Below are 27,418 nucleotides of genomic sequence, written 5' to 3' on the forward strand. Positions count from 1 at the left end.
CACGGGATCATTATATCTCGGGATCTTCTCGGTTATAATACACGGGATCATTATATCTCGGGATCTTCTCGGTTATAATACACGGGATCATTATATCTGGGAATCTTCTCGGTTATAATACACGGGATCATTATATCTCGGGATCCTCTCGGTTATAATACACAGGATCATTATATCTCGGAATCCTCTCGGTTATAATACACGGGATCATTATATCTCGGGATCTTCTCGGTTATAATACACGGGATCATTATATCTCGGAATGTTCTCCGTTATAATACACGGGATCATTATATCTCGGAATGTTCTCGGTTATAATACACGGGATCATTATATCTCGGGATCTTCTCGGTTATAATACACGGGATCATTATATCTCGGAATCCTCTCGGTTATAATACACGGGATCATTATATCTCGGGATCTTCTCGGTTATAATACACGGGATCATTATATCTCGGGATCTTCTCGGTTATAATACACGGGATCATTATATCTCGGAATGTTCTCGGTTATAATACACGGGATCATTATATCTCGGAATCTTCTCGGTTATAATACACGGGATCATTATATCTCGGAATCCTCTCGGTTATAATACACGGGATCATTATATCTCGGAATCCTCTCGGTTATAATACACGGGATCATTATATCTCGGAATCCTCTCGGTTATAATACACGGGATCATTATATCTCGGTTATAATACACGGGATGGTGATATTCGGCGCGGTCCCGGCGGCGGCGTGCGTTATCCTCAGAGCCCCCGGTCGCCCCACGCAGCATCCTGTGTGCGCACACGTCAGACGCGGCTCCGGAGATATATATAGTACAGTGTGTGGCTATTATTAGAGACGCCCCTCCCCCGGTCATCCCCTCTCCCCTCCCCCTCTCCCTCTATAGATATAGATATATAAACTCCTCGCTCTCTTCTGAGTCAGCGTCTGACCCCACTGACCAGCCCCCCCTCCCCCCATCTATATCTCTGCAGAGCATTCCTCCTCCCCCCACCCGTCTCTCTGCCCCTCCCCCTCCTCCCAGAATGCACTGCTCTGATTTGCATACAGCTGTGTGCGCTCTCGGGGTGTCCGGGGTGATATTTGTGCCCGGGGGGGGGGCAGAGGGAGCAGACGTGGACGGGGCAGGTGGTGCGGGGGAGGGTAAGGGGTGGGGGGAGGGGGAATGTATATTTTGTGCTCCCCCTAAGCTCCCCCCCGCAGCCTTCCCCCACCATATATAAAGGTGGCGCCCCCCTTCTCTCTGCCCGGATGATCCTCAGTGGTCTGGGGTGCAGGCTTCAAACCTGTAGCTGTCTAGCGACAGAGTGGTTCAATTCCACCCTCCGGGCGCAGCGCCCGCGCCCCCTTTTACCAGGCGACCCCCCCCCATAGGCCGATGGGAGTCCCGCCCCCCCAGACCCGCCAACCATGGGGGGGCCCCAGCAGAAGAGCAGCCTCCAATATCAGACTATATGAGAGAGCGCCCTCTGCTGTCAGGTCATATGAGAGAGCGCCCTCTGCTGTCAGGTCATATGAGAGAGCGCCCCCTGCTGTCAGGTCATATGAGAGAGCGCCCCCTGCTGTCAGGTCATATGGGAGCGCCCTCTGCTGTCAGGTCATATGAGAGAGCGCCCCCTGCTGTCAGGTCATATGAGAGAGCGCCCCCTGCTGTCAGGTCATATGAGAGAGCGCCCCCTGCTGTCAGGTCATATGGGAGCGCCCTCTGCTGTCAGGTCATATGAGAGAGCGCCCCCTGCTGTCAGGTCATATGAGAGAGCGCCCCCTGCTGTCAGGTCATATGAGAGAGCGCCCCCTGCTGTCAGTTCATATAAGAGAGCGCCCTCTGCTGTCAGGTCATATGAGAGAGCGCCCTCTGCTGTCAGGTCATATGAGAGAGCGCCCCCTGCTGTCAGGTCATATGAGAGCGCCCCCTGCTGTCAGGTCATATGAGAGAGCGCCCTCTGCTGTCAGGTCATATGAGAGAGCGCCCTCTGCTGTCAGGTCATATGAGAGAGCGCCCTCTGCTGTCAGGTCATATGAGAGAGCGCCCTCTGCTGTCAGGTCATATGAGAGAGCGCCCCCTGCTGTCAGGTCATAAGAGAGCGCCCCCTGCTGTCAGGTCATATGAGAGCACCCTCTGCTGTCAGGTCCTATGAGAGAGCGCCCTCTGCTGTCAGGTCATATGAGAGAGCGCCCCCTGCTGTCAGGTCATATGAGAGCGCCCTCTGCTGTCAGGTCATATGAGAGAGCGCCCTCTGCTGTCAGGTCATATGAGAGAGCGCCCTCTGCTGTCAGGTCATATGAGAGAGCGCCCTCTGCTGTCAGGTCATATGAGAGAGCGCCCCCTGCTGTCAGGTCATATGAGAGAGCGCCCCCTACTGTCAGTTCATATGAGAGCGCCCTCTGCTGTCAGGTCATATGAGAGCGCCCCCTGCTGTCAGTTCATATGAGAGCGCCCTCTGCTGTCAGGTCATATGAGAGAGCGCCCCCTACTGTCAGTTCATATGAGAGCGCCCTCTGCTGTCAGGTCATATGAGAGCGCCCCCTGCTGTCAGTTCATATGAGAGCGCCCTCTGCTGTCAGGTCATATGAGAGCGCCCCCTGCTGTCAGGTCATATGAGAGAGCGCCCCCTACTGTCAGTTCATATGAGAGCGCCCTCTGCTGTCAGGTCATATGAGAGCGCCCCCTGCTGTCAGGTCATATGAGAGCGCCCCCTGCTGTCAGGTCATATGAGAGAGCGCCCTCTGCTGTCAGGTCATATGAGAGAGCGCCCTCTGCTGTCAGGTCATATGAGAGAGCGCCTTCTGCTGTCAGGTCATATGAGAGAGCGCCCTGCTGTCAGGTCATATGAGAGAGCGCCCTCTGCTGTCAGGTCATATGAGAGAGCGCCCTCTGCTGTCAGGTCATATGAGAGAGCGCCCTCTGCTGTCAGGTCATATGAGAGCGCCCCCTGCTGTCAGGTCATATGAGAGAGCGCCCTCTGCTGTCAGGTCATATGAGAGCGCCCTCTGCTGTCAGGTCATATGAGAGAGCGCCCTCTGCTGTCAGGTCATATGAGAGAGCGCCCTCTGCTGTCAGGTCATATGAGAGAGCGCCCTCTGCTGTCAGGTCATATGAGAGCGCCCCCTGCTGTCAGGTCATATGAGAGCGCCCCCTGCTGTCAGGTCATATGAGAGCGCCCCCTGCTGTCAGGTCATATGAGAGCGCCCTCTGCTGTCAGGTCATATGAGAGAGCGCCCCCTGCTGTCAGTTCATATAAGAGAGCGCCCTCTGCTGTCAGGTCATATGAGAGAGCGCCCTCTGCTGTCAGTTCATATGAGAGCGCCCTCTGCTGTCAGGTCATATGAGAGAGCGCCCTCTGCTGTCAGGTCATATGAGAGAGCGCCCCCTGCTGTCAGTTCATATGAGAGCGCCCTCTGCTGTCAGGTCATATGAGAGAGCGCCCTCTGCTGTCAGTTCATATGAGAGAGCGCCCCCTGCTGTCAGTTCATATGAGAGAGCGCCCTCTGCTGTCAGGTCATATGAGAGAGCGCCCCCTGCTGTCAGGTCATATGAGAGAGCGCCCCCTGCTGTCAGGTCATATGAGAGAGCCCTCTGCTGTCAGGTCATATGAGAGAGCGCCCCCTGCTGTCAGGTCATATGAGAGAGCGCCCCCTGCTGTCAGGTCATATGAGAGCGCCCTCTGCTGTCAGTTCATATGAGAGAGCCCTCTGCTGTCAGGTTATATGAGAGAGCGCCCTCTGCTGTCAGGTCATATGAGAGAGCCCCCTGCTGTCAGGTCATATGAGAGCGCCCTCTGCTGTCAGGTCATATGAGAGAGCGCCCTCTGCTGTCAGGTCATATGAGAGAGCACCCCCTGCTGTCAGGTCATATGAGAGCGCCCTCTGCTGTCAGGTTATATGAGAGAACGCCCTCTGCTGTCAGGTCCTATGAGAGCGCCCTCTGCTGTCAGGTCCTATGAGAGCGCCCTCTGCTGTCAGGTCCTATGAGAGCGCCCCCTGCTGTCAGGTTGTATGAAAGCGCCCTCTGCTGTCAGTTCATATGAGAGAGCGCCCTCTGCTGTCAGGTCATATGAGAGAGCGCCCTCTGCTGTCAGTTCATATGAGAGAGCGCCCTCTGCTGTCAGTTCATATGAGAGAGCGCCCTCTGCTGTCAGGTCATATGAGAGCGCCCCTTGCTGTCAGTTCATATGAGAGAGCGCCCTCTGCTGTCAGGTCAAATGAGAGAGCGCCCTCTGCTGTCTGGTCATATGAGAGAGCACCCTCTGCTGTCAGGTCATATGAGAGCGCCATCTGCTGTCAGTTCATATGAGAGCGCCCTCTGCTGTCAGGTCATATGAGAGAGCGCCCTCTGGTGTCAGGTTATATGAGAGAGCACCCTCTGGTGTCAGTTCATATGAGAGAGCACCCTCTGCTGTCAGGTCATATGAGAGAGCGCCCCCTGCTGTCAGGTCATATGAGAGAGCGCCCTCTGGTGTCAGTTCATATGAGAGAGCACCCTCTGGTGTCAGGTCATATGAGAGAGCGCCCCCTGCTGTCAGTTCATATGAGAGAGCGCCCTCTGGTGTCAGGTTATATGAGAGAGCACCCCCCTGCTGTCAGGTCATATGAGAGAGCGCCCTCTGCTGTCAGGTCATATGAGAGAGCGCCCTCTGCTGTCAGGCCATATGAGAGCGCCCCCTGCTGTCAGTTCATATGAGAGCGCCCCCTGCTGTCAGTTCATATGAGAGAGTGCCCTCTGCTGTCAGGTCATATGAGAGCGCCATCTGCTGTCAGTTCAAATGAGAGAGCGCCCTCTGCTGTCAGATCATATGAGAGAGCGCCCCCTGCTGTCAGGTCATACGAGAGCGCCCCCTGCTGTCAGGTCATATGAGAGAGCGCCCTCTGCTGTCAGGTCATATGAGAGAGCGCCCTCTGCTGTCAGGTCATATGAGAGAGCGCCCTCTGCTGTCAGGTCCTATGAGAGAGCGCCCTCTGCTGTCAGGTCATATGAGAGAGCGCCCTCTGCTGTCTGGTCATATGAGAGAGCGCCCTCTGCTGTCAGGTCATATGAGAGAGCGCCCCCTGCTGTCAGGTCATATGAGAGAGCGCCCTCTGCTGTCAGGTCATATGAGAGAGCGCCCTCTGCTGTCAGGTCATATGAGAGAGCGCCCTCTGCTGTCAGGTCATATGAGAGAGCGCCCCCTGCTGTCAGGTCATATGAGAGAGCGCCCCCTGCTGTCAGGTCATATAAGAGAGCGCCCCCTGCTGTCAGGTCATATGAGAGAGCGCCCCCTGCTGTCAGGTCATATGAGAGAGCGCCCCCTGCTGTCAGTTCATATGAGAGAGCGCCCTCTGCTGTCAGATCATATGAGAGAGCGCCCTCTGCTGTCAGGTCATAAGAGAGAGCGCCCCCTGCTGTCAGGTCATATGAGAGAGCGCCCCCTGCTGTCAGGTCATATGAGAGAGCGCCCTCTGCTGTCAGGTCATATGAGAGAGCGCCCCCTGCTGTCAGGTTGTACGTTATGTTGGTAACAATTTACATTTCCTGAATTATAAATTGTATCTCTTACAATCAGAGCTTTATAGAGATTAGAGGGGGGGCTCCAGGTACAGTCATGTGACACAACTCCTAGGGGGGATTTCTCAGCTGTCTCTGATTGGGCCGGAGCTCCCCTTTATCGTTCACACTCCTCCCATCCTCCGATGAGGGTGGAACCCGATGATCCTCCGAGAACCGGACAGACTGGAAAAGCCTCTTCATGAGCAACAACAATTGTCAGGACTTCCAGACTCTCCTCTGTATAGACCCCGCCCACCCCGACCCGCCCAACATGGAGGAAGCCATGAAATCCCTCTCCTGGTTTCTGGGAACCTCAAATTATAATTGCTAAGGCTGGATTCACACACAGCAGGGGGGGGGGTGAGAGTTAGGGTTAGGGGTAGGGTTTAGGTCAGGGGTTAGGGATAAGGGTTGAAGTTAGGGATTTGGGGTTAGGAATAAGGGTTAGGGTTTAGGGTTAGGGGTTAGGAATAAGGGTTAGGGTTTAGGGTTAGGGGTATGTTTAGGGTTAAGGGTTATGGTTTAGGGTTAGGAGTTAGTTTAGGGTTAGGGGTTAGGTTAGGGTTATGGTTAGGGTTATGGTTTAGGGTTAGAGTTAGGGTTAGGATTAGGGGTTAGGCTTAAGGGTTATGGTCTAGGGTTAGGGTTTCGGGTTATGGTTAGGGGTTAGGTTAGGGTTATGGTTAGGGTTTAGGGTTACGGTTAGGGGTTAGGGTTTAGGGCTAGAATTAGGGGTTAGGGTTAGGAATAAGGGGTAGGGCTATGTATAGGGTTTATGGTTAGGGTTTGGGTTATGGGTTAGGGTTAAGGGTTTCGGGTTAGGGTTTAGGGCTAGAATTAGGGGTTAGGGTTATGATTAGGGGTTAGGGTTAGGATAAGGATTAGGGGTTTCGGTTTAGGGGGTCCGGTGTGGCTTCATTAAGGGGTTGCTAATAAATGTATTTCCCAGTGGTCGTTGCCTTGGCCGATTGTTAGGAGGTCAATTGATTCCACCCTAATTCTGGAATTGCCGCACTTCTCTTTTCTGTCGCCAGGTGGCCGGGTATCTGGTGGCATTAGATAAGATGAGGGCATTGTAAGGACAGATCATGAATGGATGGGGTGTCTCAGCCAATGGGCAGGGATTTTCTTGGGTCCCTTGGACTGCTGGGAGAGCCTATATATTTGGGTGGAGTCAGGTGATCAGGTTTCTGTGCCACCTGGACAGCTGTCTGGGTGGACGTGTGTCGTATTGGCCCGGGCTGCTAGACCAGAAACCTAAGGCCTATCCCGGGGACATCTGGCTCCTAGGCTGTCTGAGGGCCTATCCAGAGGTAGTTCAGGGTTGGGACTGCGGGCTTGTAGTCCAACCAGAAGTAACGTTTCCACTGACCGGGGAACCAGTCATGGTCAGAGGTAAAGGAGAAGCTGGCACCACAAAGGGACCATTCACCTTGTTACCGGAGACCATTGTGAGTAAGCCGAGGCCAGTACCAGAGCAGACTTCTCACCAGCCGGGGCCGGTGAAGACGTGGAAAGCTTCAGAAAGTGCCAAGTCAGGGACCCAGCGGGACAGCAGAGGTGACGCTTGTGGAGTGCCAAGCCAGGGACGCAACGTGTCAGCAGGGGTGAAGCTTGTGGAATGCCAAGCCAGGGACGTAACGTGTCAGCAGGGGTGAAGCTTGAGGAGTGCCAAGCCAGGGACGCAACGTGTCAGCAGGGGTGAAGCTTGAGGAGTGCCAAGCCAGGGACGCAACGTGTCAGCAGGGGTGAAGCTTGAGGAGTGCCAAGCCAGGGACGCAACGTGTCAGCAGGGGTGAAGCTTGAGGAGTGCCAAGCCAGGGACGCAACGTGTCAGCAGGGGTGAAGCTTGAGGAGTGCCAAGCCAGGGACGCAACGTGTCAGCAGGGGTGAAGCTTGAGGAGTGCCAAGCCAGGGACGCAACGTGTCAGCAGGGGTGAAGCTTGAGGAGTGCCAAGCCAGGGACGTAACGTGTCAGCAAGGGTGAAGCTTGAGGAGTGCCAAGCCAGGGACGCAACGTGTCAGCAGGGGTGAAGCTTGTGGAGTGCCAAGCCAGGGACGTAACGTGTCAGCAGGGGTGAAGCTTGAGGAGTGCCAAGCCAGGGACGCAACGTGTCAGCAGGGGTGAAGCTTGAGGAGTGCCAAGCCAGGGACGTAACGTGTCAGCAGGGGTGAAGCTTGAGGAGTGCCAAGCCAGGGACGCAACGTGTCAGCAGGGGTGAAGCTTGAGGAGTGCCAAGCCAGGGACGTAACATGTCAGCAGGGGTGAAGCTTGAGGAGTGCCAAGCCAGGGACGTAACGTGTCAGCAGGGGTGAAGCTTGAGGAGTGCCAAGCCAGGGACGCAACGTGTCAGCAGGGGTGAAGCTTGAGGAGTGCCAAGCCAGGGACGTAACGTGTCAGCAGGGGTGAAGCTTGAGGAGTGCCAAGCCAGGGACGCAACGTGTCAGCAGGGGTGAAGCTTGAGGAGTGCCAAGCCAGGGACGCAACGTGTCAGCAGGGGTGAAGCTTGAGGAGTGCCAAGCCAGGGACGTAACATGTCAGCAAGGGTGAAGCTTGAGGAGTGCCAAGCCAGGGACGTAACGTGTCAGCAGGGGTGAAGCTTGAGGAGTGCCAAGCCAGGGACGTAACATGTCAGCAAGGGTGAAGCTTGAGGAGTGCCAAGCCAGGGACGTAACGTGTCAGCAGGGGTGAAGCTTGAGGAGTGCCAAGCCAGGGACGTAACGTGTCAGCAGGGGTGAAGCTTGAGGAGTGCCAAGCCAGGGACATAACGTGTCAGCAGGGGTGAAGCTTGAGGAGTGCCAATCCAGGGACGTAACGTGTCAGCAGGAGTAAAGCTTGAGGAGTGCCAAGCCAGGGACGTAACGTGTCAGCAGGGGTGAAGCTTGAGGAGTGCCAAGCCAGGGACGTAACGTGTCAGCAGGAGTGAAGCTTGAGGAGTGCCAAGCCAGGGACGTAACGTGTCAGCAGGGGTGAAGCTTGAGGAGTGCCAAGCCAGGGACGTAACGTGTCAGCAGGAGTGAAGCTTGAGGAGTGCCAAGCCAGGGACGTAACGTGTCAGCAGGGGTGAAGCTTGAGGAGTGCCAAGCCAGGGACGTAACGTGTCAGCAGGGGTGAAGCTTGAGGAGTGCCAAGCCAGGGACGTAACGTGTCAGCAAGGGTGAAGCTTGAGGAGTGCCAAGCCAGGGACGCAACGTGTCAGCAGGGGTGAAGCTTGAGGAGTGCCAAGCCAGGGACGTAACGTGTCAGCAAGGGTGAAGCTTGAGGAGTGCCAAGCCAGGGACGCAACGTGTCAGCAGGAGTGAAGCTTGAGGAGTGCCAAGCCAGGGACGTAACGTGTCAGCAGGGGTGAAGCTTGAGGAGTGCCAAGCCAGGGACGTAACGTGTCAGCAGGGGTGAAGCTTGAGGAGTGCCAAGCCAGGGACGTAACGTGTCAGCAAGGGTGAAGCTTGAGGAGTGCCAAGCCAGGGACGTAACGTGTCAGCAGGGGTGAAGCTTGAGGAGTGCCAAGCCAGGGACATAACGTGTCAGCAGGGGTGAAGCTTGAGGAGTGCCAAGCCAGGGACGTAACGTGTCAGCAGGAGTGAAGCTTGAGGAGTGCCAAGCCAGGGACGTAACGTGTCAGCAGGAGTGAAGCTTGAGGAGTGCCAAGCCAGGGACGTAACGTGTCAGCAAGGGTAAAGCTTGAGGAGTGCCAAGCCAGGGACGTAACGTGTCAGCAAGGGTGAAGCTTGAGGATTGCCAAGCCAGGGACGTAACGTGTCAGCAAGGGTGAAGCTTGAGGAGTGCCAAGCCAGGGACGTAACATGTCAGCAGGGGTGAAGCTTGAGGAGTGCCAAGCCAGGGACGTAACATGTCAGCAGGGGTGAAGCTTGAGGAGTGCCAAGCCAGGGACGTAACGTGTCAGCAGGGGTGAAGCTTGAGGAGTGCCAAGCCAGGGACGCAACGTGTCAGCAGGGGTGAAGCTTGAGGAGTGCCAAGCCAGGGACGTAACGTGTCAGCAGGGGTGAAGCTTGAGGAGAATTTGTGAGTACCAAGCCAAGGACCCAGCAGGGAAGCGGGGGTGACGCTTGAGGAAGATACCGAACGCTACAGTGAAAGAGCTCAGGGGATCCAGTGACTATTGGATCTGAAGTCTTGTGGGAGAGACTGGGGGCTCGTTGAGTAAAGACCCACAGTGAGTGAGTTTGGGGTAAAGAGAATTGTCTGTGTTGCAGATAGTTGAATACTTTACCGTTAGTAACAGCTACAAGATTGTTGCCATAGGAGACGGCGGTCCTACCTATACAGAAGTTGTGTCCGGCTGGAGGCCTTCCACTGTATAGCTGTCTACCTATAGAAGTCTGAGAGTCCTTGCATCTACCTAAGGGTGTCCTGGCCCCAACACTCTCTACCACAAGTCTGTTTAAGAAACAATAAATCTCTTTGCATTCAAAAAGTGTCTGGCGCCCACCTGTTCATCTTGCCTTACACCCACCATGCCTTGTAACCCGCTCTACACTGAAGGATGTCAGCTCTCCGTGACTCTGGAGGTCCCCATTGGGCTTCAGGGGCCGATAACTGTAATGCTCCTTACATTGGTGGTTAGTGGCTAAATGTGAGAAATTGCTGAAGGAGCCCCTGGTGACCTCTGGAGGAAGGGCCACAGTTGGGAAAGTCTAGTACGGAGTGTTCTGAAATCTAATCAATGTATTGGAATTCAGTGATCAATAACGAGAGGATCGTATAGCTGAGGACTTTATTTGATGATGTCACAATGATCACAATTGTTAGTGGTCTCCCGGTGCTTTGAGTCCGCGGCGTCTCCACGTCTCCCCCATACAGTTGTTCTTGCCCAGGTGGCCCCTTATCCTCCATCACCGAACCTTCAGATCGCACTGAAAAAAAAACAAATCGCAGTCAGTGTATACAAAGAATTGACTCCGCCTTAAAACACACAATACAATGAAATGACTCCGCCCACACAACAAAGGCCCCGACCAAACCAACTTCATGCAATTATAAGGATCAGAAATGAATGTTGGACATAGGTGCTCAGGGGGCCCAGTGAAGAGGTTGGGCGGGCTGTTGGATAGAAGCGCTCATGGGGACCCAATGAAGGGATTGGGGGGACTGATGGACAGAGGTGCTAACAGGGACCCAATGAAGAGATTGGGGGGGGGGGACTTATGGATAAAGGTGCTTATAGGGACCCAATGAAAAGGTTGGGGTGGGGATGGGATTTATGAACACAGGTGCTCATAGGGACCCAGTGAAGAGGTTGGGGGGCCATTAATGGACAGAGGTGCTCATAAGGACCCAACAAAGAAGTTGAGGGGGCTTGATGAACAGAGGTGCTCAGGGGGGACTTAATAGAGAGTTTGGGGTGGTGGTGGTGGACGGAGCTGTTCATAGTGACCCAATAGAGAGGTTTGGAAGCCCTAATAGATAGAGGTGCTCATAGGGACTCGATTGACAAGTTGGGGGGACCTTTTGGACGGAGGTGCTCATAGGGACCCAATGGAGAGTTTGGAGAGGTGATGGACAGAGGTGCTCATAGAGACCCAATGAAGAGGTTGAGGGAGTCTGATGAACCAAGGTGTTCATATGAACCCAATGGAGAGGTTTGGGGGCCCTAATAGATAGAGGTGCTCATAGGGACCCGATTGACAAGTTGGGAGGGCCTTATGGACTGAGGCGCTCATAGGGACCCAATGGGGAGTTTGGAGAGGTGATGGACAGAGGTGCTCAGGGGGCCCAGTGAAGAGGTTGGGCGGGCTGTTGGATAGAAGCGCTCATAGGGACCCAATGAAGGGATTGGGGGGACTGATGGACAGAGGTGCTAACAGGGACCCAATGAAGAGTTTGGAGAGGTGATGGACAGAGGTGCTCATAGAGACCCAATGAAGAGGTTGGGGGAGTCTGATGGACAGAGGTGCTCATAGAGACCCAATGAAGAGGTTGGGGGGGTCTGATGGACAGAGGTGCTCAGAGGGGACCCAATAGAGAGTTTATGGGAGGGCGGAGTGGACAGAGGTGTTTATAAGGACTCAATGGAGAGGTTGGGGATGTGATGGACAGAGGTGCCTCATAGGGACTTAATGGAGAGGTTGAGGAGCCCCTAATGGACAGCGATTCTCATGGGGACCCTAATGGATAGAGGTACTCATAGGGACCAGATTGACAAGTTGTGGGGGCCTTTTGGACTGAGGTGCTCATAGGGACCCAATGGAGAGGTTGGGGAGGTGATGGACAGAGGTGCCTCATATGTACTCAATGGAGAGGTTTTGGGGCCCTGATGGACAGAGGTACTCAATGAGACCCAATGAAGAGGTTGAGGGGGCCCCTGATGGACAGAGGTTCTCATGGGGGCCCAATGGACAATGGTCACCCCTAGTTGGGAGTGGGGTACCTCTATAGAGATGATGCATTTTTCTAGACTCTCTTTGTATTTCGGTGACTTGGTAGGATGTAGAGAGCTTTAGTCACCTTGTCTATAGACGTCTGTTGGTGAGTCGCCCCCAGCAGGGTGTTCTGAAGATGACACTTTTTTATTATGGATATTTGATGGTCTAGCCCTTGGATCTCCAAAAACTACGGCCCTCCAGCTGTTGCGGAACTACTTGTCCCATGAGGCATTGAAAAACTCGGAAATTCACAGACATGACTAGGCATGATGGAAATTGTAGTTCCTGAACAACTGGAGGGCCGTAATTTGGAGACACATGGGTCCAGATTCACAGAGAGCAAGGCGCACGCTACGCCGCCATAGCGCACACACCGTACGGCACACCAACGTAGCGTGGCGAGGCAAGCGTTGCATTCAGCAAGCCAGTGCACCCAACGCTGCGCCGGCGTGGCATAGCCTGTTATTAGGCGCATGTTGGTTCGTGGGTCTGCGGCACACATACGCCAGCGCACATTGGCACTTACGCCGGCGTAACGTGCTGTACGTTGGCGTAACGTGCTGTGAATCTGGGCCATGGTCTTTCCTCCTGGGTTTAGCACCAGAGGCTATATAATGGTAACAATGATTTTGCTCTTAGGACTTTGGGTTGAAGGATCTGGAGTAGCTGCTACTGGGAGGAACCCTTCAAATGAATGGCCGGCCTGGATGTTCTCCTTGGGCTTAATGGAAACTGACAATGGAGGCGGATGAGTGGCATGGGAGTAACATGGGAACCCTTCCATGCTGTCCTGCCTTGAGTACTAAGATTGAGACACCACCAGATCCTCAGCCTGCTTACGGACTTTGCTACCAGTCTCCCGTGCTTGACCCTCAGCCTGCTCACTGACCTCACTACCAGTCTCCTGTGCTTGACCCTCAGCCTGCTCTCTGACCTCACTACCAGTCTCCCGTGCTTGACCCTCAGCCTGCTCACTGACCTCACTACCAGTCTCCTATGCTTGACCCTCAGCCTGCTCACTGACCTCACTACCAGTCTCCTGTGCTTCACCCTTAGCCTGCTTTTGGTCTCTGCTATTCATCTACCCCGTTGGGCCCTGGTGTGTACCAGTTTCTGCACAGGTACCAGCTCATCTGTGACCTTCACGCAACACCTGCCCAGCATGCTGGTGGCTCGAGCCTCTTTGTGCCCTTCACCCTCTGTACCACCACCAGGGGTGGAGTGCGCTTAGTCGCAAGAGAGAACCGCTCTCAGCATCTCGGCCTCGGTGAGCACCTCTCTGACAGTGCATTAAATCTACAAAAGACTCAACTGGCGCCCATCATTCTGAACATCCAAAGACAAAATTCGCTCCCCTAGAAGATCACACCCGGGACCTCATGGCCAATAATTGGGCCTTGGACATTCCCAATGTAGTTATTGATTAGCTAAATATCAATATTTATTGAGGATCAGTCACAATAGTGCTACACATGAAAGAACTGTCTGTATTTCTCCACAGGTACCTGTGACGGGGATCACTTTGGGTGGGGGGCTGTGACGGGAGTCACTTTGGGTGGGGGACGTTGTGCGGCTCAGCTTAGCTTGGAGAGCTCTGGAGGCTCCTTGTCCAGCTTCCCCGACCCTCTTATTTGTAGATCCCCCTGTGTCTCTAATAGGGGTACAGGGGGACAGAGAACCCCACTATGATCTGTGCTAGTCACACTCAATGTTGTATATATTGTGTGTTGTCTCATGCTGTTGTGGACTATTTGCTGTGATGGTTTGGGGTGTGACTGTATTCTATTGTCTATTGTGGTGTCTGCCTCAACTATTATGGGATGTGTAAGTGTGTTTTCTGCGAGGAAAGAGGGAGGGGGGATTCCTCCAGCAGCCCCCTGCTGATAAGACTGTTTACTGATGAGAAGTTTGAACCCACCTGACCTGTGTGTCCATTGTCATTGGACAGTTTAACCCGCCCTGTTTTCCAAGGGTGGGGGGAAGTGTTTTGAAGTGGGGTCTGTATAACATGTGCTTTAATAAAGTAGTCTGCTGTTTTTACCCTACACTGAAGTACGGCTGGTGACTTGGGGGGGGAGGGGCTAAAGAGTTTTGGAAGGTGCTGGTTCTGGACAGAGGAAGCATTGACGGCGGACCAAGTTTTGTTTGAGGACGAGGGTTCGTCACAACTGGTGGCAGCAGTGAGATCGTGCTTCCTGGCTGTGGATACATCCAACCCCCCACCCAAGGCGACCCCTGTCACACATCTTGCCTTTTCAGAAAGAGACTAATAGCAATCATACCACAAATGTCACCTTCCCATCCAGCCCTGAACCCTTCTCCGCTCCCTCACCTGCCGCCAGCCTCTTTCTTGCAGCACACCCTGATGTAGAAGTTGCCCTCCTGATTGGCGTCGAAGGTGGAGGGCACAATGACATACTCGCCGGCTGGCAGGCATGCCCGCATAGTCACCCCACGGCTGTTCTTTGGCTCTCCAGTGTCACACACAGGGCGATTCCTGGTGAAGAATTTGCGGTCCAGTTTTGGGGAAGGCACCTAAAAAGGGATCTGTGTTACTTGGCAGACAGTGATTGGGGAGCAAGGATTGGGTGGGGGGGGGGGTGCAGTCTCTAGGCTGGGGTAATGGCAGCAGACAGTGATTGGGGAGCATGGATTGGGGGGGGTGCAGTCTCTAGGCTGGGGTAATGGCAGCAGACAGTGATTGGAGAGCATGGTTGGGGGGGTAGTCTCTAGATGGGGGTTGGGAAGGAGGGATGGTGGAGGTTTGAGGGGCAGTGATGGAGGTTGGGAAGGAGGGATGGTGGAGGTTTGGGGGGCAGTGATGGAGGTTGGGAAGGAGGGATGGTGGAGGTTTGAGGGGCAGTGATGGAGGTTGGGAAGGAGGGATGGTGGAGGTTTGATGGGCAGTGATGGAGGTTGGGAAGGAGGGATGGTGGAGGTTTGAGGGGCAGTGACGGGGGTTGGGAAGGAGGGGTGGTGGAGGTTTGAGGGGCAGTGATGGAGGTTGGGATGGAGGGATGGTGGAGGTTTGAGGGACAGTGATGGAGGTTGGGAAGGAGGGATGGTGGAGGTTTGAGGGGCAGTGATGGAGGTTGGGAAGGAGGGATGGTGGAGGTTTGAGGGGCAGTGATGGAGGTTGGGAAGGAGGGATGGTGGAGGTTTCATGGGCAGTGATTGGGGTTGGGAAGGAGGGATGGTGGAGGTTTGATGGGCAGTGACGGAGGTTGGGATGGAGGGATGGTGGAGGTTTGAGGGGCAGTGATGGAGGTTGGGAAGGAGGGATGGTGGAGGTTTGAGGGTCAGTGATGGAGGTTGGGAAGGAGGGATGGTGGAGGTTTGAGGTTCAGTGATGGAGGTTGGGATGGAGGGATGGTGGAGGTTTGAGGGGCAGTGATGGAGGTTGGGAAGGAGGGATGGTGGAGGTTTGAGGGGCAGTGATTGGGGTTGGGAAGGAGGGATGGTGGAGGTTTGAGGGGCAGTGATGGAGGTTGGGAAGGAGGGATGGTGGAGGTTTGAGGGTCAGTGATGGGGGTTGGGAAGGAGGGATGGTGGAGGTTTGAGGGTCAGTGATGGGGGTTGGGAAGGAGGGGTGGTGGAGGTTTGAGGTTCAGTGATGGGGGTTGGGAAGGAGGGGTGGTGGAGGTTTGAGGTTCAGTGATGGAGGTTGGGAAGGAGGGATGGTGGACATTTGGGGGGCAGTGATGGAGGTTGGGAAGAAGGGATGGTGGAGGTTTGAGGGGCAGTGATGGGGGTTGGGAAGGAGGGATGGTGGAGGTTTGAGGGGCAGTGATGGGGGTTGGGAAGGAGGGATGGTGGAGGTTTGAGGGGCAGTGACGGGGGTTGGGATGGAGGGATGGTGGAGGTTTGAGGGTCAGTGATGGGGGTTGGGAAGGAGGGGTGGTGGAGGTTTGAGGTTCAGTGATGGGGGTTGGGAAGGAGTGGTGGTGGAGGTTGGAGGTTCAGTGATGGGGGTTGGGAAGGAGGGGTGGTGGAGGTTTGAGGTTCAGTGATGGGGGTTGGGAAGGAGGGATGGTGGACATTTGAGGGGCAGTGATGGAGGTTGGGAAGGAGGGATGGTGGAGGTTTGAGGGGCAGTGATTGGGGTTGGGAAGGAGGGATGGTGGAGGTTTGAGGGGCAGTGATGGAGGTTGGGAAGGAGGGATGGTGGACATTTGAGGGGCAGTGACGGGGGTTGGGAAGGAGGGATGGTGAAGGTTTGAGGGGCAGTGATTGGGGTTGGGAAGGAGGGATGGTGGAGGTTTGGTGGGCAGTGACGGAGGTTGGGAAGGAGGGATGGTGGAGGTTTGAGGGGCAGTGATGGGGGTTGGGAAGGAGGGATGGTGGAGGTTTGAGGGGCAGTGATTGGGGTTGGGAAGGAGGGATGGTGGAGGTTTGAGGGGCAGTGACGGAGGTTGGGAAGGAGGGATGGTGGACATTTGGGGGGCAGTGATGGAGGTTGGGAAGAAGGGGTGGTGGAGGTTTGAGGGGCAGTGACGGAGGTTGGGAAGGAGGGATGGTGGACATTTGGGGGGCAGTGATGGAGGTTGGGAAGGAGGGATGGTGGACATTTGGGGGGCAGTGATGGAGGTTGGGAAGAAGGGGTGGTGGAGGTTTGAGGGGCAGTGACGGAGGTTGGGAAGGAGGGATGGTGGAGGTTTGAGGGGCAGTGATGGAGGTTGGGATGGAGGGATGGTGGAGGTTTGAGGGGCAGTGATTGGGGTTGGGAAGGAGGGATGGTGGACATTTGGGGGGCAGTGATGGAGGTTGGGAAGAAGGGATGGTGGAGGTTTGAGGGGCAGTGATGGGGGTTGGGAAGGAGGGATGGTGGAGGTTTGAGGGGCAGTGATGGGGGTTGGGAAGGAGGGATGGTGGAGGTTTGAGGGGCAGTGACGGGGGTTGGGATGGAGGGATGGTGGAGGTTTGAGGGTCAGTGATGGGGGTTGGGAAGGAGGGGTGGTGGAGGTTTGAGGTTCAGTGATGGGGGTTGGGAAGGAGTGGTGGTGGAGGTTGGAGGTTCAGTGATGGGGGTTGGGAAGGAGGGGTGGTGGAGGTTTGAGGTTCAGTGATGGGGGTTGGGAAGGAGGGATGGTGGACATTTGAGGGGCAGTGATGGAGGTTGGGAAGGAGGGATGGTGGAGGTTTGAGGGGCAGTGATTGGGGTTGGGAAGGAGGGATGGTGGAGGTTTGAGGGGCAGTGATGGAGGTTGGGAAGGAGGGATGGTGGACATTTGAGGGCAGTGACGGGGGTTGGGAAGGAGGGATGGTGAAGGTTTGAGGGGCAGTGATTGGGGTTGGGAAGGAGGGATGGTGGAGGTTTGGGGGGCAGTGACGGAGGTTGGGAAGGAGGGATGGTGGAGGTTTGAGGGGCAGTGATGGGGGTTGGGAAGGAGGGATGGTGGAGGTTTGAGGGGCAGTGATGGGGGTTGGGAAGGAGGGATGGTGGAGGTTTGAGGGGCAGTGACGGAGGTTGGGAAGGAGGGATGGTGGACATTTGGGGGGCAGTGATGGAGGTTGGGAAGAAGGGGTGGTGGAGGTTTGAGGGGCAGTGACGGAGGTTGGGAAGGAGGGATGGTGGACATTTGAGGGGCAGTGATGGAGGTTGGGAAGGAGGGATGGTGGACATTTGGGGGGCAGTGATGGAGGTTGGGAAGAAGGGGTGGTGGAGGTTTGAGGGGCAGTGACGGAGGTTGGGAAGGAGGGATGGTGGAGGTTTGAGGGGCAGTGATGGAGGTTGGGATGGAGGGATGGTGGAGGTTTGAGGGGCAGTGATGGGGGTTGTGGTGGTTTGGGGGAATTATGAATTGTGGCATAGCGGGCTGGTGGGGGAGGAGGGCGTGTAATGGGCGGCACAGGAAGGCAGAGAGACGAGGTGGGCAGTTGGGTCCTCATCATTTCTTACCAGATCTTGGGGTACCTGTTGATGAAGAAGAAGATTTGGTGTCAGTGTCGGCCTCCACATCTCACACAATACGGGAGGATCGGCCGGAAGAGACCCGGAAGAGCCGGCAGCGGTCCCTACCTGGTACAGGTGGCATGCAATATGCAGCTTCTCAGCTCCGCTGTCAGTCTGCATCAACTCCAACAAAACCCTCCAACGCTCACCCTGTTTATTTGTATGCCCCGCCTCTTTGTCTGAAGACCCGCCCACACGGAGCCGGAATTGGGGATTGTTGAAGAATGTTCCTGAAAGATGATATAAACATATCTGCTGTAATGGTGATCTTGGCCCTGGCTGGTCCTGGTCAGTTTATGCTGGAGTATGGCCTGACCATGCCGGGGAACATTTATACCCGGGGGGGGGTATTATAGCTTTGTGTGGGGGGGGTTGATGTTTCTATGGACTCACTCAGTCTGCGCCCCCCTCCAGCATTGACTCCACGCTGCCAGCGACCACGCAGGTGAGTGACGTCACAATCAGGTGAGTCCAGGTTGGTGTGACAAATGACCATCCAGGAGAACAACGAGCAGAAATCCTCACACAGCATCCTACAGGAAGGAGGGAGGAGCATAGAATGAGGGACACGGGGACACAGGGACACCACCACTGACCCCTACAGGAAGGAGGGAGGAGCATAGAATGAGGGACACGGGGGCACCACCACTGACCCCAACATGAAGGAGGGAGGAGCATAGAATGAGGGACACGGGGACACAGGGACACCACCACTGACCCCTACAGGAAGGAGGGAGGAGCATAGAATGAGGGACACGGGGACACCACCACTGACCCCAACATGAAGGAAGGAGGAGCATAAAATGAGGGACACCACCACTGACCCCAACATGGAGGGAGGAGCATAAAATGAGGGACACAGGGACACCACCACTGACCCCAACATGAAGGAGGGAGGAGCATAGAATGTGGGACACGGGGACACCACCACTGACCCCAACATGAAGGAGGGAGGAGCATAGAATGAGGGACACGGGGACACCACCACTGACCCCAACATGAAGGAGGGAGGAGCATAGAATGAGGGACACGGGGACACCACCACTGACCCCAACATGAAGGAGGGAGGAGCATAGAATGAGGGACACGGGGACACCACCACTGACCCCAACATGAAGGAGGGAGGAGCATAGAATGAGGGACACGGGGACACCACCACTGACCCCAACATGAAGGAGGGAGGAGCATAGAATGGGGGACACGGGGACACCACCACTGACCCCAACATGAAGGAGGGAGGAGCATAGAATGGGGGACACGACCACTGACCCCAACATGAAGGAGGGAGTAGCATAGAATGAGGGACACGGGGACACCACCACTGACCCCAACATGAAGGAGGGAGGAGCATAGAATGAGGGACACGGGGACACCACCACTGACCCCAACATGAAGGAGGGAGGAGCATAGAATGGGGGACACGGGGACACCACCACTGACCCCAACATGAAGGAGGAGCATAGAATGGGGGACACGGGGACACGACCACTGACCCCAACATGAAGGAGGGAGTAGCATAGAATGAGGGACACGGGGACACCACCACTGACCCCAACATGAAGGAGGGAGGAGCATAGAATGAGGGACACGGGGACACCACCACTGACCCCAACATGAAGGAAGGAGGAGCATAGAATGAGGGACACCACCACTGACCCCAACATGAAGGAGGGAGGAGCATAGAATGAGGGACACGGGGACACCACCACTGACCCCAACATGAAGGAGGGAGGAGCATAGAATGAGGGACACGGGGACACCACCACTGACCCCAACATGAAGGAGGGAGGAGCGTAGAATGAGGGACACGGGGACACCACCAATGACCCCAACATGAAGGAGGGAGGAGCATAGAATGGGGGACACGGGGACACGACCACTGACCCCAACATGAAGGAGGGAGTAGCATAGAATGGGGGACACGGGGACACCACCACTGACCCCTACATGAAGGAGGGAGGAGCATAGAATGGGGGACACGGGGACACGACCACTGACCCCAACATGGAGGGAGGAGCATAGAATGGGGGACACGGGGACACGACCACTGACCCCAACATGAAGGAGGGAGTAGCATAGAATGGGGGACACGGGGACACCACCACTGACCCCTACATGAAGGAGGGAGGAGCATAGAATGGGGGACACGGGGACACGACCACTGACCCCAACATGGAGGGAGGAGCATAGAATGGGGGACACGGGGACACGACCACTGACCCCAACATGAAGGAAGGAGGAGCATAGAATGAGGGACACGGGGACACCACCACTGACCCCAACATGAAGGAGGGAGGAGCATAGAATGGGGGACACAGGGACACCACCACTGACCCCAACATGAAGGAGGGAGGAGCTTAGAATGAGGGACACGGGGACACCACCACTGATCCCTACATGAAGGAGGGAGGAGCATAGAATGAGGGACACCACCACTGATCCCTACATGAAGGAGGGAGGAGCATAGAATGAGGGACACGGGGACACCACCACTGACCCCAACAGGAAGGAGGGAGGAGCTTAGAATGAGGGACACGGGGACACCACCACTGATCCCTACATGAAGGAGGGAGGAGCATAGAATGGGGGACACGGGGACACCACCACTGACCCCAACATGAAGGAGGGAGGAGCATAGAATGAGGGACACGGGGACACCACCACTGACCCCAACATGAAGGAGGGAGGAGCATAGAATGAGGGACACGGGGACACCACTACTGACCCCAACATGAAGGAGGGAGGAGCATAGAATGGGGGACACAGGGACACCACCACTGACCCCAACATGAAGGAGGGAGGAGCATAAAATGAGGGACACGGGGACATGGGGACACCACTACTGACCCCAACATGAAGGAGGGAGGAGCATAGAATGAGGGACACGGGGACACCACCACTGACCCCAACATGAAGGAGGGAGGAGCATAGAATGAGGGAAACAGGGACACCACCACTGACCCCAACATGAAGGAGGGAGGAGCGTAGAATGAGGGACACGGGGACACCACCACTGACCCCAACATGAAGGAGGGAGGAGCATAGAATGAGGGACACGGGGACACCACCACTGACCCCAACATGAAGGAGGGAGGAGCATAGAATGAGGGAAACAGGGACACCACCACTGACCCCAACATGAAGGAGGGAGGAGCGTAGAATGAGGGACACGGGGACACCACCACTGACCCCAACATGAAGGAGGGAGGAGCATAGAATGGGGGACACGGGGACACGACCACTGACCCCAACATGAAGGAGGGAGGAGCATAGAATGGGGGACACGGGGACACAGGGACACCACCACTGACCCCAACATGAAGGAGGGAGGAGCATAGAATGAGGGACACGGGGACACCACCACTGACCCCAACATGAAGGAGGGAGGAGCATAGAATGGGGGACACGGGGACACCACCACTGACCCCAACATGAAGGAGGGAGGAGCATAGAATGGGGGACACGGGGACACCACCACTGACCCCAACATGAAGGAGGGAGGAGCATAGAATGGGGGACACGGGGACACCACCACTGACCCCAACATGAAGGAGGGAGGAGCATAGAATGAGGGACACGGGGACACCACCACTGACCCATACATGAAGGAGGGAGGAGCATAAAATGAGGGACACGGGGACACCACCACTGACCCCAACATGAAGGAGGAAGGAGCATAAAATGAGGGACACGGGGACACCACCACTGACCCCAACATGAAGGAGGGAGGAGCAAAGAATGAGGGACATGGGGACACCACCACTGACCCCAACATGAAGGAGGGAGGAGCATAGAATGGGGGACACGGGGACACCACCACTGACCCCAACATGGAGGGAGGAGCATAGAATGGGGGACACGGGGACACCACCACTGACCCCAACATGAAGGAGGGAGGAGCATAGAATGAGGGACACGGGGACACAGGGACACCACCACTGACCCCAACATGAAGGAGGGAGGAGCATAGAATGAGGGACACGGGGACACCACCACTGACCCCAACATGAAGGAGGGAGGAGCATAGAATGAGGGACACGGGGACACCACCACTGACCCCAACATGAAGGAGGGAGGAGCATAGAATGAGGGACACGGGGACACCACTACTGACCCCAACATGAAGGAGGGAGGAGCATAGAATGAGGGACACGGGGACACCACCACTGACCCCAACATGAAGGAGGGAGGAGCATAGAATGAGGGACGCGGGGACACCACCACTGACCCCAACATGAAGGAAGGAGGAGCATAGAATGGGGGACACCGGGACACCACCACTGACCCCAACATGAAGGAGGGAGGAGCATAGAATGGGGGACACCGGGACACCACCACTGACCCCAACATGAAGGAGGGAGGAGCATAGAATGAGGGACACGGGGACACCACCACTGACTCCAACATGAAGGAAGGAGGAGCATAGAATGAGGGACACGGGGACACCACCACTGACTAACTATATAATGACCCCAGTCTGTGGGGCCCCTTCATCTTGGGGCCCGGTGTAGAGGAGGAAGGTGTAATAAGGGGTCCCCAGAGAGGCAGGAAAATGAAGGAAGAGAATTCCTCCGATTACCAGAACTCTCCGTCTTCCTTCTTGAGGTTGAGCTTCTTCTGATCTTCTTCTGATACCGACTTCCATTCCGGGGACCTGGAACCACATCTCAGGGTTACTCTCGTCTGAAACAAAAACTGTCGGTGCCGCTTAATTAAACATTTCCCAACGCCGAGAGTCCAATTATAAGCTTTTAATGTTCTTTTATTTATTGTAAATTGATTAACATTGATAAATAAAGTCACACAGGACTTATGTCTGGCCAATGAGAACAGCTGTCTCTACGGTAACAGGGGGGGTGGTAATGGCAGGGGCATACCTAGAGCAGGGGCGAACCCTATATCTGGCACCCCCCCATCTTAAAATGTAAAAACACCCCACTGTGCCCCTGGCATACCTCTGCATTCTTCAATATCTTATTGTCACTACTGTGTACCCCCTCTGGACCCCTTTACATTACCCTGGACCTCTGGACCCCTTTACATTACACAGCCCTTGTACCTCTGGACCCCTTTACATTACCCGGGACCCCTTTATATTACACAGCCCTTGTACCTTTGGACCCCTTTACATTACCCTGGACCTCTGGACCCCTTTACATTACACTACACCCTGCACCTCTGGACCCCTTTACATTACACAGCCCTTGTACCTCTGGACCCCTTTACATTACCCTGAACCTCTGGACCCCTTTATATTACACAGCCCTTGTACCTCTGGACCCCTTTACATTACACTACACCCTGCACCTCTGGACCCCTTTACATTACACAGCCCCTGTACCTCTGGACCCCTTTACATTACACAGCCCTTGTACCTCTGGACCCCTTTACATTACACAGCCCCTGTACCTCTGGACCCCTTTACATTACACAGCCCTTGTACCTCTGGACCCCTTTACATTACACAGCCCTTGTACCTCTGGACCCCTTTACATTACCCTGAACCTCTGGACCCCTTTATATTACACAGCCCTTGTACCTCTGGACCCCTTTACATTACACTACACCCTGCACCTCTGGACCCCTTTACATTACACAGCCCTTGTACCTCTGGACCCCTTTACATTACACAGCCCTTGTACCTCTGGACCCCTTTACATTACGCAGCCCCTCCCAACAGCTCTGGACCCCCTGCATGTTACACAGACCCCCTCTACAGCGCAGACCCCAGCTACAAAACAAACCCCCCTACAGTACAGACCCCCCCCCTACAGTACTGACCCCCCTACAATACAGACCCCCCCCTACAGTACAGACCCCCCTACAATACAGACCCCCCTACAGTACAGATCGCCCTACAATACAGACCCCCCTACAGTACAGAGCCCCGCTACAGTGCAGACCCCCCCCATCAGACCCATAATGTACCTCAGAACACACATGGCAGCAGCTGTCACAGCCGAGCTGAGTGAAGCCGCCTCCCCCTCCTCCTGCATGCACGGCCCTGTGTAGACATAAAGGTGGGGGAGGCGGCTTCACTCGGCTCGGCTGTGACAGCCGCTGCCGAGACTGATCAGAGCTGCGACCACGGAGAGAAAGGGGATCGTTGCATCGGTCCCGGGTGTGCCGACTGGCGCTTGGGGGCGGCTCGCACCCCCCCACCTCCCCCTGCAAAGCCACTACCTTTGGCTCTCCATGTGTGATCTGTCACCGCGCGGTGGCGCTGTTTCCTTTCAGTCGCGGAGGGGGTGGGGCTGGCCCCACACCCCCCCCCAGTGTGTGGCACCCGAGGCGGCCCGCCCCCCACTTAGTACGCCACTGGGTAATGGCTTCCAATGATGGAAGTAATACTCCATATTCCCATAACACCCGTTCCCGGAGAAGCTCTCAAAGATTTGGGTGCTGAAGTCACAACCAGCTGGGAACTGGTTCAGAAAGTCACGATGGAGATCTTTGCCAGCACAGCGAGGATCGACAAGGTAGCGTCCAAACTGAAGTGCAACGTTTCCGAATCACGCAGGGCCCCTTCATCAGGCATGACAAAGGGGCCCTGCGTTCCTCCGAAACGTTGCACTGCTTTGTGACCAGGCAATAAAAATCAGTTTGGACGCCACCTTGTCGATCCTCGCGGTGCTGGCAAAGATCTCCATTGCGTCCTCTGATGGGAGGGACCCCCAGTGGTCTTCATACTTATCGCTCCAGGGGCCGTTATATTCGGTGAATCCCCAGGGGTTCCTCAGCCGGATAAGGGTGACGTCTCCGGAGTCCTTCTTGACCTGGAGGGAGAAGAAATAGTGGACAATGACTGGACCAAGATGGCGGACCTCCCCGGAACCATGATGACCAAATCAGAGTGGAGAGTCTGGCTGTATCGATCTATATTGATGAGCGCCCCCCCCAGGAGAGGAACCGACCCTTCACCTCTAGAGACCCGGACTTCCCCCCCCCCCCCAGGAGAGGAACCGACCCTTCACCTCTAGAGACCCGACTTCCCCCCCCCCCCCAGGAGAGGAACCGACCCTTCACCTCTAGAGACCCGGACTTCCCCCCCCCGGACTTCCCCCCCCCCCCCGGAGAGGAACCGACCCTTCACCTCTAGAGACCCCGACTTCCCCCCCCCGGACTTCCCCCCCCCCCCCCCCCCAGGAGAGGAACCGACCCTTCACCTCTAGAGACCCCGACTTCCCCCCGGACTTCCCCACCCCCCAGGAGAGGAACCGACCCTTCACCTCTAGAGACCCCGACTTCCCCCCGGACTTCCACCCCGGACTTCCCCCCCCCCCAGGAGAGGAACTATGAGCGCCCCCCCCAGGAGAGGAACCGACCCTTCACCTCTAGAGACCCCGACTTCCCCCCGGACTTCCACCCCGGACTTCCCCCCCCCCCAGGAGAGGAACCGACACTTCACCTCTAGAGACCCCGACTTCCCCCCCGGACTTCCCCCCCCCCCAGGAGAGGAACTAACCCTTCACCTCTAGAGACCCCGACTTCCCCCCGGACTTCCCCCCCCCCCAGGAGAGGAACCGACCCTTCACCTCTAGAGACCCCGACTTCCCCCCGGACTTCCCCCCCCCCCCAGGAGAGGAACCGACACTTCACCTCTAGAGACCCCGACTCCCCCCCGGACTTCCCCCCCCCCCAGGAGAGGAACCGACACTTCACCTCTAGAGACCCCGACTTCCCCCCCGGACTTCCGGACGCTCACCTCCTTCGCTCCCAGGATGGAGTAGGCGTGACCCAAGACCAGTCCGTCCTCCTTCACCTCTCCGACCTTTCCGTGTCCCGACACCTTCCCAGAGAGAAAGATAATATTATATACCTCTATATATCTCCGTAGTATGATATATACCTCTATATATGTCCGTAGTATGATATATACCTCTATATATCTCTGTAGTGTGATATATACCTCTATATATCTCTGTAGTGTATGATATATACCTCTATATATCTCTGTAGTATGATATATACCTCTATATATCTCTGTAGTGTGATATATACCTCTATATATGTCCGTAGTATGATATATACCTCTATATATCTCTGTAGTATGATATATACCTCTATATATCTCTGTAGTGTATGATATATACCTCTATATATCTCTGTAGTATGATATATACCTCTATATATCTCTGTAGTATGATATATACCTCTATATATCTCTGTAGTATGATATATACCTCTATATATCTCTGTAGTATATAGTATATACCTCTATATATCTCCGTAGTGTGATATATACCTCTATATATTTCTGTAGTGTATGATATATACCTCTATATATCTCTGTAGTGTGATATATACCTCTATATATCTCTGTAGTATGATATATACCTCTATATATCTCTGTAGTATGATATATACCTCTATATATCTCTGTAGTATGATATATACCTCTATATATCTCTGTAGTATGATATATACCTCTATATATCTCTGTAGTGTGATATATACCTCTATATATCTCTGTAGTATGATATATACCTCTATATATCTCTGTAGTGTGATATATACCTCTATATATCTCTGTAGTGTATGATATATACCTCTATATATCTCTGTAGTATGATATATACCTCTATATATCTCTGTAGTATGATATATACCTCTATATATCTCTGTAGTGTATAGTATATACCTCTATATATCTCTGTAGTATGATATATACCTCTATATATCTCTGTAGTATGATATATACCTCTATATATCTCTGTAGTATGATATATACCTCTATATATCTCTGTAGTATGATATATACCTCTATATATCTCTGTAGTATGATATATACCTCTATATATCTCTGTAGTGTATAGTATATACCTCTATATATCTCTGTAGTATGATATATACCTCTATATATCTCTGTAGTATGATATATACCTCTATATATCTCTGTAGTATGATATATACCTCTATATATCTCTGTAGTATGATATATACCTCTATATATGTCCGTAGTATGATATATACCTCTATATATCTCTGTAGTATGATATATACCTCTATATATCTCTGTAGTGTATAGTATATACCTCTATATATCTCTGTAGTATGATATATACCTCTATATATCTCTGTAGTATGATATATACCTCTATATATCTCTGTAGTGTATGATATATACCTCTATATATCTCTGTAGTGTATGATATATACCTCTATATATCTCTGTAGTGTATGATATATACCTCTATATATCTCTGTAGTGTATAGTATATACCTCTATATATCTCTGTAGTATGATATATACCTCTATATATCTCTGTAGTATGATATATACCTCTATATATCTCTGTAGTGTATGATATATACCTCTATATATCTCTGTAGTGTATAGTATATACCTCTATATATCTCTGTAGTATGAATATATACCTCTATATATCTCTGTAGTATGATATATACCTCTATATATCTCTGTAGTGTATAGTATATACCTCTATAATCTCTGTAGTGTATGATATATACTCTCTATATATCTCTGTAGTGTATGATATATACCTCTATAAATCTCTGTAGTGTATGATATATACCTC

At 54.0% G+C, this 27,418-nt stretch overlaps 2 protein-coding genes and 1 non-coding gene across 3 annotated transcripts; 1 reads left to right on the forward strand and 2 right to left on the reverse strand.

The window, feature by feature from the left end:
• Positions 1 to 1,263: 1,263 nt before the first annotated feature.
• Positions 1,264 to 1,350, forward strand: TRNASTOP-UCA. Its single transcript has one exon. It is a non-coding gene; the product is annotated as a tRNA-Sec (tRNA).
• An 8,911-nt stretch (positions 1,351 to 10,261) lies between these two features.
• Positions 10,262 to 25,668, reverse strand: LOC120921949 (calpain-1 catalytic subunit-like; the record flags this gene model as incomplete). The annotated part of the gene is given in 8 exon segments (XM_040334460.1): positions 10,262 to 10,417; positions 14,259 to 14,461; positions 17,826 to 17,840; positions 17,946 to 18,109; positions 18,273 to 18,412; positions 22,459 to 22,533; positions 24,570 to 24,655; positions 25,585 to 25,668. Coding segments are annotated over 8 exon segments (777 nt in total), but the record flags the coding sequence as incomplete, so codon positions are not given.
• LOC120921950 lies at positions 18,429 to 19,720 on the reverse strand. The gene is made up of 2 exons (XM_040334461.1): positions 18,979 to 19,720; positions 18,429 to 18,647 (listed from the first exon to the last, which is right to left on the reverse strand). Exons 1-2 carry the CDS (start codon positions 19,712 to 19,714, stop codon positions 18,478 to 18,480), a joined length of 906 nt encoding a protein of 301 aa, XP_040190395.1. The 5' UTR covers positions 19,715 to 19,720; the 3' UTR covers positions 18,429 to 18,477.
• Positions 25,669 to 27,418: the final 1,750 nt, after the last annotated feature.

This window comes from Rana temporaria (genome assembly GCF_905171775.1).
Source record: "Rana temporaria chromosome 9 unlocalized genomic scaffold, aRanTem1.1 chr9y, whole genome shotgun sequence".
Taxonomy (NCBI): domain Eukaryota; kingdom Metazoa; phylum Chordata; class Amphibia; order Anura; family Ranidae; genus Rana; species Rana temporaria.